Consider the following 21,318-nt stretch of genomic DNA (forward strand, 5'->3'; position numbering starts at 1 on the left):
AAACACTGACATTGCGGACCAGGCGTTAAACAGTGTCAGATGTGCAGCAACAGGCCACATGTGGCCAAAATCAGCCCAGCTGCACGCCATGAGCACTGTGAATGTACAAAAGGACCATTCCCACACCCCTTCCAACACAACCATGCTTGCAGCAGCAGTAGCAGTAATGGAGCAGGAGGCCTGCATGCAGGGATACAACTGGAAGAGGCAGAGGAGGCATTGGAGGCACAGGATGAGGAGGAACATGATCGCCATGCACAACAACAATGGCCAGCAGGTAGCACCCCGCAGGTAACCACCCATACCCCGCTTAAGGGCCACACCCTGAAACCTCACCCAGATACAGATCCACACCCTCTACCGGCTGGACAGGGAGACCATTACCTCCATAGTCAACCTGACCCACGACGACATTGCTAGCCTCATTAACATCCGGACTGCCATTCCCCCTTGCTCAAGGTAGTGTCGGTGCTGCAGTTCTTGGCTACCGGCACCTACCAAAACACTGTGGGTGAGCTGCATGGGTTATCCAAACCCTGTTTTTCCAACGTCCTGGATGCCCTCCTGCGGCATGTGTCAGACCACATTGCCCTACCCAGAATACCTGCCCAGGTGAATGACACCAAAGTTGTGTTCCATGCACAATGTGATTGGTACGTTGGACTGCACGCCTGTGGAACTGGTGGCCAGACATGCCATTGAGGCAGTCTACAGGAATAGGAAACTGAATCACTCCCTCAGCATTGTGTTTTGGCACTATATAAATAAACTATCATATCATATGTGCAGATGGTGTGTGATGCATACCACCTCATCAACCACTGCTGCGTAAGATTTCTGCGGTCGACACACATTTCCATGGTGCTGAGGAACTCCACGCTGCCAGGGTACATGGCACGTCATAGCGGAGAGCGGACCTGGCTGTTGGGTGAGCTGTTTCACCATTGCATGTGAACTGTGGAATGGGGGTGTTAACACACTGCCACTAGTGCATGTGCATAATGCAATGTTATACACACACATTGCATGGATGATTGGAAGGGGTGACTTGCGTGTGGTACATGGGCAGACGCAGAACACCCCATCACAAATAGTGCACAGCTACACAGGCACATCAAATATACCAGAATGCATCTCACCAATGCCATATACCCCTACAATAACACACTGAACACAACCCGCACCGCCTGCGTCACAGCCAAGTACCCCACAGCATGTAGCCAGTTCACCTGCCTGTCAGAAGTGCACATACCCATATGCATGTGACATGAATGGAAACAAATATGTAGCACACATGAATGAATGGGTGAGATGACCATTGTATGATATGCAAACGTAACCAGAATTGGCACATGCAATGGGCAAAGTAGATAATGGCGTAGGCATAGGGGTAATGGGCAAGGTGGGTGTGAATATGCAACAGAAACGTGCTTGCAAACCACCCACCCACCTTGCATAGCAACCAAGGCTATTGATTGCATGCCATTAAGTTACCTGCCATCTCCATCACAATTCAACCAAATCCAAGAATGTTCCTTTACTGCGTATACATCCACATAAACCAATTTCACTGAATCAGAGATTACTTGAAACCACTCTTATGCTGCATTTCCCAAAATCAAAAATGCAAGTATCATTGCATGAATGCAGACATTTCATAATTAAATGGTAGCTAAAATGTTTGCATGTCAACATACAAGGGCTTCTGTGACTCTGCTGCCCTAAGAAACACGTCAGCAATCACAAGTACTTGAATGCCATTCCTATGCAAATATTACACTCACCATGGGCCTCATTACGAGGCTGACGGTAACCCTTAGGTGCGACCAGCGGGTTGCCGCAACCCTGTTATAACGTTTCCGGCACCTGGGTTCCCGGTGCCACCGGGACATTACAAGTCCCGGCAGCCCAGGTAGTCAGGCGTGCAAAGTGTAAGTCCCCATTCCCATAGAGTCCTTTTGGACTCTTTGGGAATGGGGACTCGAAAGAACTGGCACCTTCGCTGACGGTGCTCCCATAGCAACTCTGCTTACCAGGGCCGTGCGGCACAACAGGGTCAGACCTATTGGGCGTTGCGGTTCCGGCAGACAGACTCGTAGTTTGCCGTTCCAGAAACAAGGGTGCCGGTAACCTTACCAGCACCCTTGTTTCCGGACCGGCAAACTTGGAATGAGGCCCAAATGTGTAAATCTCTGTAGTAATTGGAAACTGCAGTTACCATTGACAATGCACCAGATACTAGAGACAGCTGTGCCATTAGCTACATCTTGTGCCAATCCCATGTGACACTGACTAACATACAGGCTTTGCTAACATGACACTGCCAACACAAGGAATTTGCCCCCCTTGATGCCATGGCTGATGAGCCCCGTCAGGCAACCACAGGACCAGCCCGAGCAAAACTACAACCGTTCTCACATCAGGACACGGTGCACAATAGAACAGACATTTGGGTTGTTGAAGGCAAGGTTCTGCAGCCTCCGCAGATCGTGGGGTGCACTCGTGTACAGCCCCCGTGTAGGTGGGCAAGATAGTCCTGGGCTGTGCCATGTTGCACAACATGTGCATTAGGCACAACATACCACTTCCCCCAGTCATGAACATGCACCCGGCAGAGGTGGAGGAGGAGAATGGAGACAGTGAGGATGCAACGGATGGGCGTGATGCACGCTATGCACTAATCAACCGCTACTTCTGAGCACATCACACATGCACATTACCTAGGCCATCAACCACAATCTGCACTGTACATGAAATCAATCTCACTCTCACACTAAAAATAAACGTCCAGTCATGATTTCTATGCAACACCAAGTGTAATGAAAAGAATGAAATGCAATAACAGGTTGACCAACACCCCCCTCCCCTACTATCACTCCCCACTCCCCCTCCCCAACTATCCCTCCCCACTCGTCCCTCCCCAACTATCTCTCCCCACTCCCCCTCCCCAACTTGTGTCACACTGTCCATGAAGTCTAAGCCCTCCATTGCACATGTTGGTCCTTCGCCTGTTTATGGACCCGCTTTCCACCTGGCATGCCACTGTTTTGTGTGGCTGACAGGAAAATCAACCTCCGCCTTGGGCTGCCATGGATGCAACTGGCAGGCGTGGAACTCGTGGATGCCGTGTCTGCCGGGTCAATGGCTTGTCTATCCAGGGCCACCTGAAGGGACATTGCCATGGACTCTACCATGGAGGACATAATGCTGTTCCCCTCACAGACCATGCTGGCCATCAGTACAATGGCGGATGTAGCACGTCCAAGGGCACATGCAGTGCGATGCCCAGTGGCCTGCACACTTTCCCTCATCATCTGGGCCTCTGTGCGTGCCTCTTCAAGGGGCTGTTGCACCAGGGAAGTTAAGGCCTCCTGCCGTTTCTCCATGCAGCACAGACGGCCGTCCATGTCCCTAACACTGGGGAAGGGTGGGCGTTGTGGGCTGGAGAGGCTCATCGGGCTGAAATCAGGCCACTCATAGCTGGTGTGGTCAGTGGTGTCCCCTGCGGTGTCTCCAGCATTGACGGCAGCCTCCTCTTCACTGGATTCATGGCCATGTGCATGTGGCTGCTGTGGTGGGGCTAGTGTCCTTCCTCCTGCTGCTTGCCTTGCAGGCGATTGTGGCACTGCAGGTGGTGCAGCCTGGGTGCTTGGGCCAGCGGTAGTTACCACTGCAGGTGGTGCAGCCCGGATGCATGGGGCAGCGGTAGTTACCACTGCAGGTGGTGCTGCCTGGGTGCATGGGGCAGCAGAGGTTACCACTGCAGGTGGTGCTGCCTGGATTGTGGGGCAGTTGTGTCAGTGGCAGTTGTCGCTGCAGTGTCCTGAGTGGTGGTGGTGGCGGCCCGTGCAGTATGGCACTGTCATCGTCTCGTGCCCCTTGAGGTGCCTGTTGGCCTTCATCGCTGTCAGATGATGTGCCTGGGGGTGGTAGAAAGGCATGATGTTAGGGACACGTGTGGATTCAAGATGCACTGATACATGCAAGATGTTGGTTGTGCGCGTGCTGTGGTGGGGACATGGCGTGGTGTCCTGGCACTTGCTGGATACGGTGAAAAGGGGACTCGCGGAATGTGGAGGGTTGTGGTGGGGGAGAAGGGATTTGGATTGGGCAAGGCTGGGCTTGATGGCTGACCTGTTGGGGAGAAATCTCAAGAATGTGCTAATTTCCCTTACCTTTTGAGACCCCCAGCAGCTTTGCTGGATTTCTAGGATTACATTTTTTACCTGGGAAGAGTGTGAGCCTTTTTTCCCCACTCTTCCATGTATTTTGTGTGTGTTTTACTTTTGTGTTCTTTGGTTATGGAGTTTTAAAACAACTCCAGTGGCATCATCCTTTTCTGTGTGTCACACAGCACCTTCAGTGCAGTGGCACAGGGGTGTCGTTCAGACTCCCCAAGGTTTAAATACCTTCTCTGGGACTGACTACTGTCTCCCAGAGCATGTAAAGCTAAGTTGGCTTTACTAGTCTTTATAAATGTACTGACCCAGCACACCCTATCTTCCAATAGCGTGCTGGAGGGGTTGCTTAGCTTCCCCCGAGTCAAAACACTCATATAACAGTAAAATGTTACCTTTTCCTATTTTAAATGGCTGGTGGCAGTGGTTTAGATCAACTACCGTGATTTTTCGTGACCACTAACAACGGTAACTAAAAATCAGGACAGCCATGTTTTCCAATATGGCGCCCCAGACCTATCTGTGAAAACAGACTCCGGTCAACTTTTTTCGCCATTTCTTTTAGGAAAAGTCCTTCTTGTGTTTAACTCTGCGTGCCAAACCAGGTTTGTTCCCTTTGTTCGTGCACTTTGGCGGGCTTCAGTGCTGAAGCCCTCCTCTGGTGCCAGGGTGTCTGGGGTGGACAGGATGTGAGGGAAGTGCCCGAAACTCCCTGTGCTTAGTCTCCTAGGAGACCTGAATGCACTCTGGTGTGATTGGCTGGCTGACTGTCCAGCAAGGACAGCCACCCTGCTGGGTAAATGACAGCCAGGCTGAATGAAAGGGGGGAAAACTGTTTAAAAGCCGGTCTCTGGGACTTGGAAAGCAGAGTCCACAGACCACTGGAACAAAAGAACTGAAGACAAGCTGAAGGAAGAGGACTGCTGCAACTCCTGGACGACCGGTGAAGCCCTGCTGCAGGTCCGAATTGCCTGAAACTCCAATCGACAGAGAAGCCCTTCAAGGTTAACTTCTTCCCTTGAGTTTGGTGTGAACAACAAACTCGTAAGCCACCTGGACACCGTCCCTGACTGGTCAAATTTTCAGCAGAGTGCTGCTTGAAAACTGGATAGCCAGTGGGAAGGAAACCAACTCGTGGACTTTAAGGCACTCACACCTTAAACTGACGACTTGCTACAGCTTTTGGCCTCATCCCTGGGCGTGCAGAGACCTTCCAACGTCCTCCTTCTTGTCCCCGCGACTGAAGCTCAGGAACTGCGAGAACAGCTCGGACCTGCCAGGAACTGCCTCAGCTACAGCTTTCTTCGTTAAAAAAGGTACTGTGCAAACACGGTCCGGAAATATTTTCGGCCATCGAGAAAGTGCGTGAATCTTTCCTCAACTTCGAAGGTTTGTCCTTCTCTAACCATTTGTCAAACTTTTCACCTAGCCAAATCCTTTAAAAATCTGTGGCAAAGACTTAACCGTTATATATCAGAACTGTGCTATCCTATAAAAAAGACTCTGAACCATTGACTTTGGCCCATGCCTGTTGAGAAGAATTGCTGGTTGTATTTAACTGAAACCCTTTGCCCTGCCTATGAATGTATTTGGGCTGTCTATTCTTATAACCTTGTCTTTTCCTCCCTTTTATAAGTATCTGAAGTGCCATTTTGCTCCCACTTCATTTTGGAGCTAAACTCTTGTTCATTTACTTTCATGTTGGATTTTTGTGGTTCATTAGTGTGTGATATTGAGCTGCTTGTGCTAGTGTAATGTTTTCTAAGTAAATGTGTAAATAAATGTATATTATTTTACCAAGAAACCTTGAGTAAGTGTATATTTGAATCTCTGTATTGTTGGTCCTTTGTGTAACTTGTTCTACTGCTCACTTGAACTCTTGAGATAAGTCTGGCTGCTCAGCCATCGCAACCACTTACTGTGTAGTACAGGCTTGTACCAAAGGTGAAATTGTGCTTACACTTGTAGTCCTAATTGCCTGTGGTGTTCCCAAAGAGTACTACAGGTGATTCTGCCTAACATGATCAAGTTGCAGGTCCAGCATGTGCATTTGGGGTCTTTGGTAGGCCTGGCAGGGACGTGGGGGACACGGTAGAACGTCCTTTCATCGCGGGATGTTTTTTCACAGGTTTTTTACCGCAAATTTTTTCCGTAAAAAAAATCACATTTTTTTTAAAATGGGGGGGGGAGGGAGTTGGGATTGGGAACTACCCCAAAAAGAGAAAAAAGAAAATCGATGGGTTTTTTCGAGAAAACAAAATCGGGGTAAAATAACCAGCGAAAAAACATCCCGCGATGAAATGACATGGAACCGGGAGGCACATGTCATTGCCATTGCATAGGAGGGTGGTCATGTGTGGGTGGAGCTGAGGGGCGGCATTGCTGGGTTCTGGCGGAAGTGGCAGCATGGCAGCATGGCAGGCACACATGCAGTACACAGTGGAAGTGTGATGTGTTTCTGTGTGGGGCGGATGCTTGTACACTTGACAGTACAGGGTGCCGGTGCAGTGTTCAACATGCATTTCTGGCATGGGTCATTGTTAGGGGGCCAGGCTGTATGTCCCCGACTGCGGCCTGGGTGTTGGTTCAGGTGGGGGGGGGGGTTCTGCAGGCTGCTTTCTGGGGGATGTGGATGGTGCAATTCCCATTTCTGTGATGTGTTGATGCAGTGCTGGGAGCAGGGTGGCCAGGGCTGATGTACATTACATTGGGGTTACTTGTACTTACCGGCCTCTTCAGGTGTCCCGGCTCTGGCCTCTGCAGCACCAACCCCTTCAATCGAATCCATGTGCAACACACTGCTGCACTTCTCCTCCTAGGGCATTAGACGTATTTGCGAGGAGGGACCACCACCTGTGGCCATGCTCTGTCTCTGGTGTGCTGAGAGGAGGTTCCGGAACCTCAGGTGGCGTTTGTCTCGGCGCTTGTGTCAATCTCGGACCGTGCGTGGTATTGTCTCCATTGCCAACACCTTCTGTGCCACTTCTTCCCATATGGACATCTTGCACATCTGGGTTTGGCGACGCTGGTCAGTGGAGAACAACTACCCTGCATGCAGGACAATGCTGCCTGCAAGCATGTGCAGCTCTGCCTCCTAGAAGCGTGGCTTGTGCTGCCGGGTCTCACGGACGCGAGATTTCATGGTCAGGAAGGATGGATGTCACCTGGGAGTTGCAGATTGCAATGGATTGTGTTTTTGTAATGGCCACCGGCCTGTTTCCTGTTCCGGCGATCACTTTGTTTCCGGTCATGGTATTTGCAGCGCCGCTTTTTCCATTGCCGCTGTTTCAGGTGCCGATGGGTCTGGCATTGTGATGCCGAATCCAGGGGCACCGGCACCAAGGGCAACAGTGTTGGCAGTTTTTGGGCACTTTAAACAGTGTTTCTGTGATGCCGGTGCCACCATTTTCGGCATGCCGTAATGCGCACGACGATAACACGTAATGTTCTGTTGTTTCCGGAACCACGGGTTGCCGGAAACGGTGGGACCGGCATCACAGAATCTACGGAATCTTGCCGCCAAACTCGTAATGAGGCCCAATATCTTATCCTAGATTTGAACTCATATCACAGTCCACTTCATTCTCAGCTTCTAAATTAATATTAGGAGTGGGAGTGACAGGTCTACTTAATGAGGTTTGGTAATTCAACAATGTTTGAATTAAATCATTTTTGTTTCCATTACAGCCAAGGTTCTTTGCTTTGCATGTTCTTTAGGTTTGTCTACTTTCAGAGCTATAAAAGCCTTGTGCTTATAGTTTTCCATGTTACAGCTGATTGTTTAAGGTTACACAGGCTTATTGGACCAGCCTTAGTGGATGGTTTCTCTGGACACAGGTATCCCCGAGAATCAGTATAGCCAACACTACACAAATCCCACCACTTTAACACCAATTGTTAGGGAGTTTTGCAAATGGTCACGTGTGGTAGGACTTTAGAAGACTCACACACTTGGGCCACAGGGCTCCAACGTCTAGTATTTGGCTGAACCACACGCATATGTTGGTAGCAATGGCCGAGCAGCCAGGCTTATCTTAGGAGGGAGGGGGCCGTAGGTGGTACAAAGAACGTACAACATACACATAGTCACAAGAAACACTGACACACGAAAAGGTTATATACAAAATAATGGTTTTTTTCTATATACACACCAAGGCAAAGATACATCTTCTGTAAGGTAAGCACTATACTTTCAGTAGACACGATGCAAAACCAATAGATTGTATACAGTAAGTACATGACTTTTGCATAGACCTTTCAGAATAGCAATCAGCAATTCACAGGTAAGTAAAACCACATTTGTAATACACTTGTAATACATTGGGCCTCATTACGAGTTCGGCAGTAACTCGCCGGGTGCTACTGGCGGGTTACTGCTGAACGCATAACACTGTTCCGCCGCCTGAGATCCTGGTGCCACCGGGACATTATAAGTCCCAGTGGCCCAGGATGTCAGGCGGTGGCAAGTGTAGTCCCCAGTCCCCTGGAGGCCCAAAAGACTCCACAGGAAGGGGTCACGGAAGCACCAGCACTGTTGCTAACGTTGCCAGTGCTTCCGTGAAAACCAAGCCTGCAGGGGCCAGTGCCCCGGCAGGTCAGATCCGGTCAGCAACGGCCCCTGCAGGCATAGTTGTAGTCTGGTGGTCCGGAAAGGGTGCCGGTACGTTGCTACCAGCACTCTTATTTCTGGACAGCCAGACTCAGAATAAGGCCCTTTGTTTCAGGAAAGAAGATATGAAACAACACCAACACAAGGTAAGTCATTTCATTGCAATTCTTTTACAGAGGATGAGGCTTTAGTAGTCCATCCCTAACTAGTTCTGAATGTCTTTCAGGGTCAGATTGAAGGTCAAAACAGGTAAGGCACAAGCTGTAGAAAGTCAAGAGTTCCATAGGAAAAAGTCAGCAACAACTTGTGCACCATGAGGCCTTTGGGCGATTTGGCGCGTTACTAAGAATTAAAATAAAATAATAAAATAAACAAGAAACTAACACTTTTGGTTGGAAAAGGGGTTCAGGGACTTAGGAGAAGGCTCCCTGAAGACGTCCAAGCATTAGGCCTGGGTGAATGTGTATGGGCGAACTCCCAAACACACGAATCAGCACTGCAGCAACACCATAGCGCCAAAGTAACTCTAGGGAAGTTCTACTTTGAGTCATACAGAACCTTTGGAGTGAAAACACGGATGCAGCAGGATGCCCTTGTGGTGCTGCAGCAGCAGACACGGTCAACTGAGTCTTGGTCATGGAGACGAACGAAGGGACACTGAAGTGGATCTCGTAGCAGCAGTCGAGTGGAGGGACGTCTAACAAAGGATTCATCGCAGCACTGAGGTTTTGGTGCCCTTTTCTAAGCACCAGTGAAGAACGGTTAAGCCCGGTCGATTCATCTCGCTTTCTCTGTCCAGTACTCTGGTGAGTGGAATCTTGCCTCTGGAGGTCCGGAAGGAGTCCACCAAAGTTTCAGGGGGATTTGATCTTCAGAAGATGATGCACTGCACAGAGATCACAGGTTCCAGGGCATTGGCAAATTGCACCCGAAGAAGGTCACAGCTTGTCGTGGGATGGCTCAAAATGCAGGTCATCTTGAGTCTGATTGGACCCACCAGTCTAAGGGAGGGAGTCCTCTTCAGGGTTACCCTGATGCCTGGAAGAAGGGGTTGGACAGCAGCGGTTACACAGAAGGCATCGCTAGACTTCTTCCTCATCGGTTCTTCAGTTCTAGTGGTCAGCTCTGCTTCATCCTCAGGATCCTTGCCTTTTATGCAGGAACCCAGCCATTCAGGATACAGTCACACCCATACTCTGGGGGAGGCTGGCCTCCCAACTGGTACTGGTTCCAGACAGGCACAGACAAAGACCAGGGGAGTTTCGGGATCCTCCCCTGCTTCCTGTCCTCACAGACACACTGATACTTTGGGATGCTTTTCAAAGGATTCACATCAAAGACAAAAATCACACAAGGAACTCCCCCAACCCTGAACAGCAGAAGAAGGACTAGGAAAGGACAAGCCATTGTGAATTGGCGGAAAGAAAAGACAGACACCATTTTTGGTCAATGTTGACCCTTCTGTGTATTACCGCAGTTGTGAGTACAGCCTAGGGGAAAAAACGGCACAAATGTCGGTAGGATAGAACCACAGCTACCACACATTCAGGTTAGCCTGTCACTGTAACTAAAAAGGGACAGGAGCAGTGAGAAAGGGATACATTGTAACCTCCTCAGCACTCCACATAAGGTGGGATGTGCTGATCTCACAAAAGAAAAGATAGGTACGATTCAATAAATCCCCCTGCCCTGTGTACTCTCAAGGAAAATAACAGAAAATAAAAAGGGAAGCCCAAAGGGCTCCCAGCAACACTGCACAGAGAGTGCTGTGTGCTGCAAAGGTAAATTACAGCTTTTGCTAAAAAACTTGGAGGAAGCACAACTCCAAGAAAAAGGTATAAAAAGATTCCCATAGACCGAGTAAAAGAATGAGTGAGTGGGGAAAAAGATTCCCACTCAGGGGAACTGACAAAATGTTCTGGGGGGTCTCAAATATGCAGGTGATTTCCCTTAAAAAATGAAAACCTACCTAACAGGGGCTTGAATTTAAGTCTTTGGCTTCATCATAGAGGGTCACTTGATACTGTCTGGACAGGCTTGTATCCTCTGCCGCTGTAGGTTTGGTGCTGCCATCACATTAAGGAGTGTTTAAATGTTCTATAAATACACGGCTCTCTGAGATGAGTAATTTGACAGGATTTAACATGTAGCCAGGCTTGGTTTGCCAGGAACTCTCAAAAGAGCAAGATCTGATATGCTCAGACGCCCCCTGCCATGGCCATCAGTAAATCCAAGACATATCTATTTTGCAGGGTCATGTGAAAAACCCAAGCGATTTTCACTGTACAGAACGTCGGGGAGCATGGTAGGGGTACCCGAGCATGAAATACGGTATCCCCTTCCCTTTCTGACCTCTTCCGCATCCTATTATACAGGAGTTACTGACTTCCCAACTCTCCGCCCCCCACTTTTTTCAGTTATACACTGAGACAAGGAGGAGAGCGATTGGGAGGATGAAGATTACCAACAGTGAACCACAGACACAGAAAATGCTTGTACGGTATGCAGTGATCTTATCGAATTATAAAACAAAGAATCAATTTTGAACCCACCCAAAACATCGAAAAAACCTAACTATAAAGAATTTTGGAAATATATATATATATATATATATATATTTCCAAAATTCTTTATAGATATGTTAATGGGAATGGTGGTTTTAGGGGTGGATGAAAGTAGTAAAACGAAATAAAGGGGACGGGGGTTGGAAGGGGTACCCCCCAAAAACAACAGTGTGTTCTTTTTTTTAGATGTTTTTTATTCGTTCAAAATTGATTCTTTGTTTGATAGTTCGATAAAATCACATGTAACCTGCTTGTACAACTCTGGGCTTAAGCAATGCGTATTTCACTCTTGGCTTGGGCAATGCTTGTTCCCTGAAACTTACAATCTAATGTTCAGTCACTTAATTTCATCTTCAACAACTTTACAGTTGACTCGTTCGTTCGCCTTCACCTCAGAATCACTTTTAAAGCCCACACAACCAGTCTTTCATCTGTTTTCAGAGGTTTCAAACTTCAATTAACAAGGTTTGAAATGTTTACTCTTACAAGAGAAAGTTCACTCATACGTAACTTCCCATTGTCCGGCAATCAATGGATGGTTTATTACGGCTTTCACTCAAACGCGAGTGATCCTGCTTGGCTACAGTTGCCTGCCTTTGTTCGCGAAAGGCTTCAGAGCGCTCGGTTCGACTCATCGACTTCTGTCTTGTTCCCTTCGTGTTGGGCAGGACTTGAATTGCCCCAGGCTTCAGTTTGGCACACACCCTTCCTCTGTGAAGGTGTCTTCGACCCCACCATGCAGTCACAGAGTTGCTCTCGCTTCTAGGAGCCTCAGCTGCACAAAACCTAAGCCACAGCCTCCGGCACGCTTTCTGCTGCGCAGTCTCTGCATTTAGGTACAATGTGGAACAGCTGTCTTCCTTCACGTCTTCCTACACTACAGAGGTAGGGGAACACAGGACCCTCTCAGGGCAGACAGCTGAAATCTGCTTGGTTATAGTCCTGGCGTCCGGTCTGTTCACTCTCTTCTGCCTGGATTGCCAACACTGTGCTCTACTTCTGCTGCTGCTATTGCTGCAACCTCTCCAGCTACAGCTCCATCTAATGGCCTGCACCTGAGGGGGTCTTTTAAGCCTCTCTGCTTCCCTCAGGTGTGGGTCATTAGGTTTAACAAGTTGACTTCTCCTGCAACATTGCTTTTCAGCCCACTTCCTCGTCCCAGTACTTAGGGGAGTATGGAACTTGTAGTCCCGATTAACAAAGTTAGGTTTTCTTGCTAACTTCCTATATTTAAATGCATATCTATTTTTCTTACATGCATTGAAAGTGGAATCATTACAGTTTACTGGAAAAGAGGAAGGCAGTTTGTTTAACTCATCATTTATAGATTTCATTTCACTGTACCTGTGGCACGAAGGGGAATTTTTAACCTTAGGAGTTACAAACAGTCTTTCCTTTCGTGGGGTATTTAAAGATGTCACACCAGCTTTACCCATATCAGCAGATTTAATATGGGGTTCAGAAAGATCCTGATGACGACGTTACATACTGCGTCTCATCCCACGGGATCTCCTCACCACCCTGGGCCTTGTCTCCTCCCATGTGATCCTTCCACAGTACACCACCCCCAAGGTCAAGATCAGGGAGCGTCTGCCTTTCCCTGGCTACCTGGGAGGAGACTTTAGGCAGGGGTTTAGCGTGGTATCTGCAGGATTCATCACAGCCCCCACACACTTTGCACCCGTGGTGATATCATGGACGGGACCTTGTCGCCGCCTGCTCCTCCTCTGTGTCCCACTCTTCCTCTACTGCAGCTAGATCAGCATCGGACCGATCCGATCAGTAATCCAAACTCCCTGCTCACGTTCTTCCTCTCCGCTGCCCCTCAATGTACAGTCCTTTACCTTCTGTTTCCACATGCACCTCCCTTATTGCCGTACTATCAATCCTGAATAACATGTCCCCTGCGCTCCATTAATCAGTGCCAACGTGGGCTCTCTGTCCATCTCCTCTGTGAAACTTAAACCTAGCTAACTCTTCTTCTGTCTTCCTTAAAGCCTCTTCTAAGTCCCTCTCTGGTTTCCGCTCAGGTTCCCTGCGCTCATGAGGTCGAGCAGCTGCCGATGCTGTGGGTTTCGGTATATTCTCATCATGGGCAGACGTAGGAGGAGGAAGGGCTGTGGCGGGAAATGGGACATATGAAGGGTTTGTGTGTCCTGTCTCTCTATGTGTGGCGGTAACACCCTGCTGGAGGAGGCTGTGCTGTGGACACACTAATGTGGCATCCCTGGTACGTTGGGATGATGGGTGTGGATGGGGCAATGGGTGTGGGTGGGGCCATGACACACATTACTGGTGCTGGTGCTCCGCTCACAGTTTTCATAAGGTCTGGGGGAACATCCTCCAAATCCTCCATCATTCTCCATAGTTTTAAAACCCCTTTTCTGTTCTTAAGTTTCTTCCCCTTATACTTAGCTGCTAAAAACGTGTGCATGTGGCCTGTAAGGAACTCACGGTGGCAACAGTAAAGACAGACACAAGTGATCCCAGTTCAAGGGTGGTTATTGAACTTTATAATGGGTGAGATAAACACCTAATCTAAACCTAAATCTAAGATGGAAGCAAGCTACGATCATCAAATAATAATAAGGCAGTCCTAGTGGAGCTTGTCAAATAAAAAGGGCCTATACTAAGAAAAACCTATTGCCAATCCTTAACACTAAGTTACAAAAAGAGTGTGGGATAATGTTCACCAGAAAAGAAAGAAGTGTTCACAAAATGGTAAGTCAGGATGTTATAGCCGGGGTCCCACTTCCCCACGTTTTTACCAGTTCAACAATATCAGAACCTTCAAGGGCCAAGTCTCTAAGTCTCTTCTCTGCAAAGTCTATTGCTTTAGAAGACCCGATGGATCAAGCGGTTCCATGTGATTCCATCGCCCATTTTTATTTCGCAGCATTTTTTGCCAGATTTTTTGCCACAAAAACTCATCGAATTTTTTTTTTAATGGGGGTTAACCCCCCCAAATCCCCCATTCCACCTATTTAGAATATACCACCCCAAACCCCAAGAAACATTATATCCCACTACCCACCCCCCATATTTTTCGATGTTTTTTTCGCGGCAAATAATCTGCAGCAAAAAATACCACGGAAAAAAAACGGCGATGAAAGGACGTCGTACCGGATCAAACAACAAACAAACAAAAGTTCCTTCCGTATTCTTGCACCTCTGGGCGACTGCTTCTTGCCCCTAGGACCTCCCTCTACCGGGCTCGGGTGCTCTTTACAACACTGGGCCTCCCTCCATCGGATTCACTACGGCCTCTCAAGTATCGCTCGTAACAAACAACTCAGTTGATAACTTTCAACTGGGTACACTCTTGTCAACGCAGTGTTCCCGGGTGTATTATTCTTCATCCCTACTCGTAGAAACAAAGAAACCTTGTACCTTGGGTGATTGCTCTTTGCCCCTTAGATCTCCCTCTGCCGAGCTGGGATCCTTCTTGCAAAATGGGCCTCCCTCTGTCAGGGTCACTCTTGCCAAATATACAGTTCACTTTATTTTCTCACGATGCAGGATTCACTTCCCTTAACTTTCTCTTGGTAATGGGTTAGAGACTTTTGAGTGTACAAGGGATTTGACGTGACCCTTGTAGGACCACTCCGACACCTCACGCTGCCCTTTCCTAGGGCCTTCTGGTACTTGCAGTCTCAACGCAAAAAGGGCCAGGGAGAGTCCTTCGAATGAGCACTCCTGTGGCGCCTGACCACTCTGCAGCTGGCCCTTCTCCGGGCTTCCCCCAAAAGATCAAACACACACAAGTTCCTTGTTCTAACGTTCTTGCTTTCATCTAATGTTGCTGCTTGCAACCTTGGGCTCAATATTATTCGAGTCACTCTAAGCTCCCTCCGACTCAACGATTGTGTCGGGTCCGCTGGCTTGGTTTGCTTCTTGAGACAAAGATGGTACCATGCTAGCCAGCGTGCCTCACTGTCAGCGTTATGAATGCGGGAGGCCCCTGTGCACCATTGACATCGGTTCACCACATGCCAGGTCTTGATGTCTGGGTTGAGGGGGGCGAAGTGGCCATTGGAGACAGCTTTGGGGATTTGAGCAAGGATTGCTTGAGGTCGATTTTTCTGTGATGGGTGTCAATTTTGGGAAGCATGGTGTTTTGAATGTTGGTGCAACATTATTTATCTTTGGTGATCGTGGCGGGGGAGTTAGAAGGGGTTTCAAGTTCACTGAGGATGGTGAAGATCTCACGTGTGTTGGACTTTGTGTTGGCAATGCGGGCTTTGTATGTGGTAGATTTGGCAAGAAGGGTGGCTTGTTTGTAGTATTTGGCGGCTGCAGTGAACACCAGCTCCTTAGCTTCTGTGGGTGATTTTTTCCAATTCTCTTCTGCTAGCAGTTTTGTTGCATGGAGCACTTGGAGGTCTGGAGTGAACCATGAGTTTCTGGGTGCCGACGGTTTGGATTTGCGTGGCATTAACGGAGCAATAGTATTGATGGCTACTGTCAGAGTTTTGGAATACCGGTCATCAAGTGTATTAGGGTCTGTGGAGTGAGGGGACTCTGATAAGAGTGTGCTGAGCAAGGGAGCAATACACTCCTTAGTAAAGTTACTAGAGCTGTGGGCCAGAGTAAGGGGCAGTGAGAGGGTTACGGGTGTGGAATGTCCAAAGGTCAAGATTGTGAAGTGCACTATGTGGTGGTCAGACAGCGACTTGGCAGTTGAGGTCTGCAATCCAGTCTAGGATGCGACCTTTGATATGAGTGGGGGCACTGACACACTTTAGGAATCCTAGAGCGCTGACGTGGCTGTAGGATCAGTTGGATCGTTATATCCCAGGTTAATGTCCCCTAAGAGAATAGATTTAAAGGTGGGCTTGATGTGGGCGACCAAGGTGTGTACGAGGTCCTCTTTGAAGCTATTAGGAGCCGGGCCTGGGGGCGAGTGATGGTGTCTGAATCTGAGAAGGTCCGTTTGACTGAAAGGATATTGCAATTGTCATTTAAGGTGGTATTGAATTCTCCAAAGGCATGGAGTCCCTTGCTATAGGAGCCACTCCTCTGTGCCTTATCATCGGAACATGGTAAAACCCAGGGGGACAGCTGTATAGAGGGCTGGGCCTGATGCTGCGTGTAGCCATGTCTCCGTGGCGGCTAGGGTATCAAGGTTTAGAGCAGTGATAAGATCATTAGTATCCAGGGCGTGACCAGGATACATTGTAGCGGTGGCGTAGGTAAATTCTGTTTATTTTACCTGGATGAGGCCTTTGTTTTTTTATCCTGGCTTTTTAGCGACTGGTCACTAGTAGGGCGGCTTATCGTCGCATTTTGCATGATAGAAGGTTTAAGGCTGTGCTGTGCGTGGTGCTCATTGCTGCTAAAAGGCTTAGGGAGGCAGGAGAAGGGTAGGCTTATGGACTTCATTGGTGTTCATTCCCTATGGAAGGTTGTCTGCTTTGTCCTAGGCCTGGGGGTGGGTGCAGTGCGTTGGGTAGAAGACATAGTGATTTCAATGATATGAGAAGGCTGAAAATGGTTTATTTTGTTAATATTTATTCCAGATTATTAACCAACAAACTGTATTCAGGTTTTACATTTTTTATTTTTTATGAAGAAATGTAATCTGGTGGGCAGGACTGAAATGGATTCCTTAGGATCCTGCAGTGTGTTAGTGGCAAACGGGGCAGGAAGTCACAGCTCTGCACTGGGTCTGTTGATTTTCAGGATTTCAAATAATAGCTAAAACCTCTGCTTTTTCCCATAGATAATAGAATCGTCATCATCAAACCCGAGAGCCCGGGAGAATGTCCGTACTGCGATCAAAGCATTTTGGAGCCTTCCGAACTCATGACACACATGGAGATCCACGTCATTGAGAACTCCTTTACCTGCAGGATCTGCAGCGAGCGTTTCACTGAGCGGCCTGCTCTAATCATGCACCAGAACTCGCACACAAGTGAGAAACGCAATAAATGTACAGAGTGTGATAAAAGCTTCACAAAGAACTCACATTTATGCCTGCATCAGAGAGTCCATACTGGGGGGCAACTGTACCAGTGTACAGAGTGTGGGAAAAACTTCCCTCAGAAGGTGCATTTGGCCACTCATATGAAGGTCCATACTGAGGAGAGACCGTACCGGTGTACAGAGTGTGGGAAAAGCTTTACTAAGGGCTCACATGTATGCCTGCATCAGAGAAACCATACAGAGAAGAAACCATTCCAGTGTAATGAGTGTGAGAAAAGCTTCCCCTGGAAGGCACATTTGGCCACTCATATGAAGGTCCATACTGGGGAACGACCGTACCAGTGTACAGAGTGTGGGAAAAGCTTCCCCTGGAAAGCACATTTGGCCAATCATATGAGGGTCCATACTGGTGGGAGACTGAACCAGTGTACAGAGTGTGGGAAAAGCTTTGCTAAGAGTTCAGATCTGTACAGGCATCACAGAATCCATACCGGGGAGCGACCATACCAGTGTACAGAGTGTGGGAAAAGCTTTGCTAAGAGTTCAGATCTGTACAGGCATCACAGAATCCATACCGGGGAGCGACCTTACCAGTGTACAGAGTGTGGAAAAAGCTTTGCTAAGAGTTCAGATCTGTACAGGCATCACAGAATACATACTGGCGAGCGACCCTACCACTGTATAGAGTGTGGGAAAAGCTTTGTTAAGAGTTCAGATCTGTACAGGCATCAGAGAATCCATACCAGCACTGCCAGTCTCCTCCACCACTTTCATCCCCCTTCCAAGCCCTGCCATTGATTCTCCCACCGACACAGCCCTCGTTAACCTTCACCCCTCTTTCTCCAACACCCTTGACATCCTTGCCCCTGTCATGAGGACCCGTATGAAGCCTACCTCCAAGCTCAACAGTTGGTATGACTCTGATCTAGGCAATACCGTCTCTGCATCCGCTCCAAGAAGAGGGCCCATATCCAAACTCGCATTGCTGGGTACACCAACAATACGGCTGAACTCTTCAAAATCTGTAAGGGACTTGCCAATCCTACTGCAGTTTCCCCCTCCCCTCTTCCATCGCAGGCCCTCTGTACCGCACTAGCCTTCCATTTCACAACCAAAACCCAGGACATCCTGATTTCACTCTCCTCTACCCCACTCCCTCCTCCCCCTCCTGCTCTCAGGCCTCCCTTAGCCCTCCTCTTTTTCTCCCCCACCATACTCTCCTCCTTCTCCCCATTGCACCGGATGAGGTCTCTAAAGCTGTCCGCTCTATGAAAGCCTCCTCCGAACAGGTGCTCCCCTGCTCCTCTAGAACCATCAAGAACAACATTTCCTCTCTCGCTCCTGTCTTGACTGATTTTTGTAACCCTTCCTTTGCTACTGGCTCCTTTCCACTTTCCCTCAAGCACTCCCTTGTGTACCCTCTTCTAAAAAAAAGCCGACAGCTGACCGCTCCTGCCCGGCTACCTACCTTCCTATCTCCATTAACCCCTTCCTGGGCAAACTCTTAGAGAAGTTGGTAATCTCCCAACTGACCACCACACTGAATCTGTTGGCTGTCTCCATGACCACCAGTCTGGCATCAGAGCACCCAGAGGCACGGAAACTGCTCTCCTGAACACTCCTGAAGACCTGCTCTCAAACCTTGATGCCAATTCTCCTTCTGTTCTCATCCTCCTAGATTTGTCCTCTGCCTTCCACACGGTCAATCATCCCACCCTCATAAAACGACTCAATGATATCCTTGGTGTCACGGACCTGGCACTGGACTGGTTGACCTCCTTCCTATCAAATCACACCTCCCAGGTGCAGTTGGGCCCTTCACTCTCCTCCATCTCACTCTCTACCAGCGTCGTCCCTCATGGCTCTATCCTCTCGCTGTGGCTCTTCAACATCTATCTTGCCCCCCTTGCCCACTTGATTTCCTATTTCTCTCCTCATGTCCAGTGTTATGCTGATTACACTCAACTCTCCTTCAAGCTTCACTACACTACCTCCTCAACCACCTCTCTCATTCTTGACTGTCTGATTGCCATTCAGGCATGGTGTACATCTAATGATCTCTGTCTTAATGCTAGTAAGGCTGAGATCCTTTTCATTGGGAAACCTGCTCCCTGCTTCCCTTCCACTCTCTGGCTGCCCTCCTTGCCCCTCCCACCATCTTGTGAGGCTAAAAACCTTGGTATCATCTTTGACTCCTCTCTCTCCTTCTCCCCTCACATTACGGACTTTGCCAAGAAGGCCCATTTTCAACTCCACCTCCTCAGAGGCATTCTGTCCTTCCATACCTTCCCCCAGAAACTCAATGTCTCCAGAGGTCTGGTGCTCTCTAGGCTGTACTACTGCAACAGCCTCTTCCTCAACCTGCCTCTTTTCTCTCTTTGCACTCTACAACTAATACAGACTAGGACTGCAAGACTTATCCTTAGCCTCAGGCCCAGGGACCACATCACTCCAGCCCTAAAATCTCTCCACTGGCTCCCGGTGGCTGTAACAATCATATTCAAGACCCTCTGCATCATCCACAAGGCTTTCTGGGGCCTGGGACCTTGCTACATCCAACTCTCTCCCCAAATGGCTTCCTGCTAGAGCCCTTTGATCCTCTAGCTCCAACTCTCTGCAGATCAGACTCGTTTCCAAGCAGAGAGTGGGGGGAGTATTTCTCTCTTCGGCAGGTGCCTCCCTTTGGAATGGCCTCCCTCCCCCTGTCAAACTTGAGCCGGACCTCCTTATGTTCTGGAAGCTTCTCAAGACCCTGCTCTTCTCTTCTTTCTTCCCTCTCGCCCTCACTTGCTGCTGCCCCCTTCTGCCGCTGCGACTGGTGGCCTGATCCCTTATAAGTCTTACAGGGCACCATGCCCTCCCTGACCAGTCTATACCAGCACCCCTCCAAACCAGAACTGCCCTTCTGGGCCCCTTTCCCTAACTAGCGTAGTGGATCGAGCATCCCTCCCGATTCTGGTTCACCCCCGTCCTTGCACTTACAATGTGGTCCTCCTCTGCCATCCCCTGCTACTTGCCCCTCTGGGCTCTACCCCAGCACTTGCCTAACCCCTGGGCCCTGCTTCCTTATTCTCACCCCCCCCTGTATTTTTATGCCCGTTCCCTGACCGTCACTATCCCCCTTGCACTTCTTGTTACTGCACTTTCGCAATCCGAATGTCACAAGGCCTAGTAGGACCGTTATTGTTATTAACCTCTCATGCCCCCCCCTTTGTCTTCTGGTGCCTCGAAACATCTTTTTGCTATATAGTGCACCTTACAAATAATCAATAAATACAAAAATACAGAGAAGCCCTATGAATGCACAGAATGCAAGAATAGTTTCAAGTACCCGTCAACCCTGAGCCACCATCAGAGAATCCATACAGGGGTGAAGCCCTATGAATGCACAGAATGCAAGAAAAGTTCCACTCACCCCTCAACCAGGAACAGGCATCAGATAAAACCTTTGAGTGCACACGGTAGAATACACAATCCAAATCCTTCCAAATGTGAGTCACAAAGATGAGAAGCAGCGATGAAGAAGTTTGCTGCAAGTAGGAGAAAGGGTTGAAGGACTAATGGTAACTTCACGAGCACGCTTAGTTCTGGGACGCACAAATAAGGCGTCAATATGAAATTCTCAAGGTGTTAGTATTAGGATCTTATGGGGTCTGGCAGCTGTGACGAGTGACAAAAGGGAACTCGTACATCTCTGAAATCTAGGAATAAACTTGAAGTCCTGATCTCACTGAAAGTTGACAAAGTATTTTTTAGAAGAGCAAAAAGGATGAAAGTTACAGGAATATTTGTTTGAGCTTCATTGAGTTCTATGGTACAGGCTACATATTATCAGGCAATAAAGCCGTCTGTCACCTTGTGTGTGTTCCTCAACTTGTCCTCTCACTGCCTCCACTGTACCCCCATCACTATGAATTAAAGAGCAATGCATAGAAAATGTTTTTGGACATAATTGATGATGATAAATGATGATCATGAAAGTATGGTAGCTTTTATTACCTGTGATTGGAAATTGTTTTCCATCTGCATGAAGCAAGTTGTG

At 48.5% G+C, this 21,318-nt stretch overlaps 1 protein-coding gene across 2 annotated transcripts in view; it reads left to right on the forward strand.

Moving 5' to 3' along the window:
* The window catches only part of LOC138489493 (zinc finger protein 383-like), a 431,218-nt gene extending 412,451 nt beyond the window's left edge, over positions 1–18,767 (forward strand). For both annotated transcript variants that reach the window (XM_069617234.1, XM_069617235.1), the window contains one exon: positions 17,074–18,767. In XM_069617234.1, the coding sequence (XP_069473335.1) occupies positions 17,074–18,074 (1,001 nt within the window). In that variant the 3' untranslated portion in view covers positions 18,075–18,767. The remainder of the gene's footprint in view (positions 1–17,073) is intronic.
* Positions 18,768–21,318: the final 2,551 nt, after the last annotated feature.

Source organism: Ambystoma mexicanum, chromosome 9 (assembly GCF_040938575.1).
Source record: "Ambystoma mexicanum isolate Mex_15411 chromosome 9, UKY_AmexF1_1, whole genome shotgun sequence".
NCBI lineage: Eukaryota > Metazoa > Chordata > Amphibia > Caudata > Ambystomatidae > Ambystoma > Ambystoma mexicanum.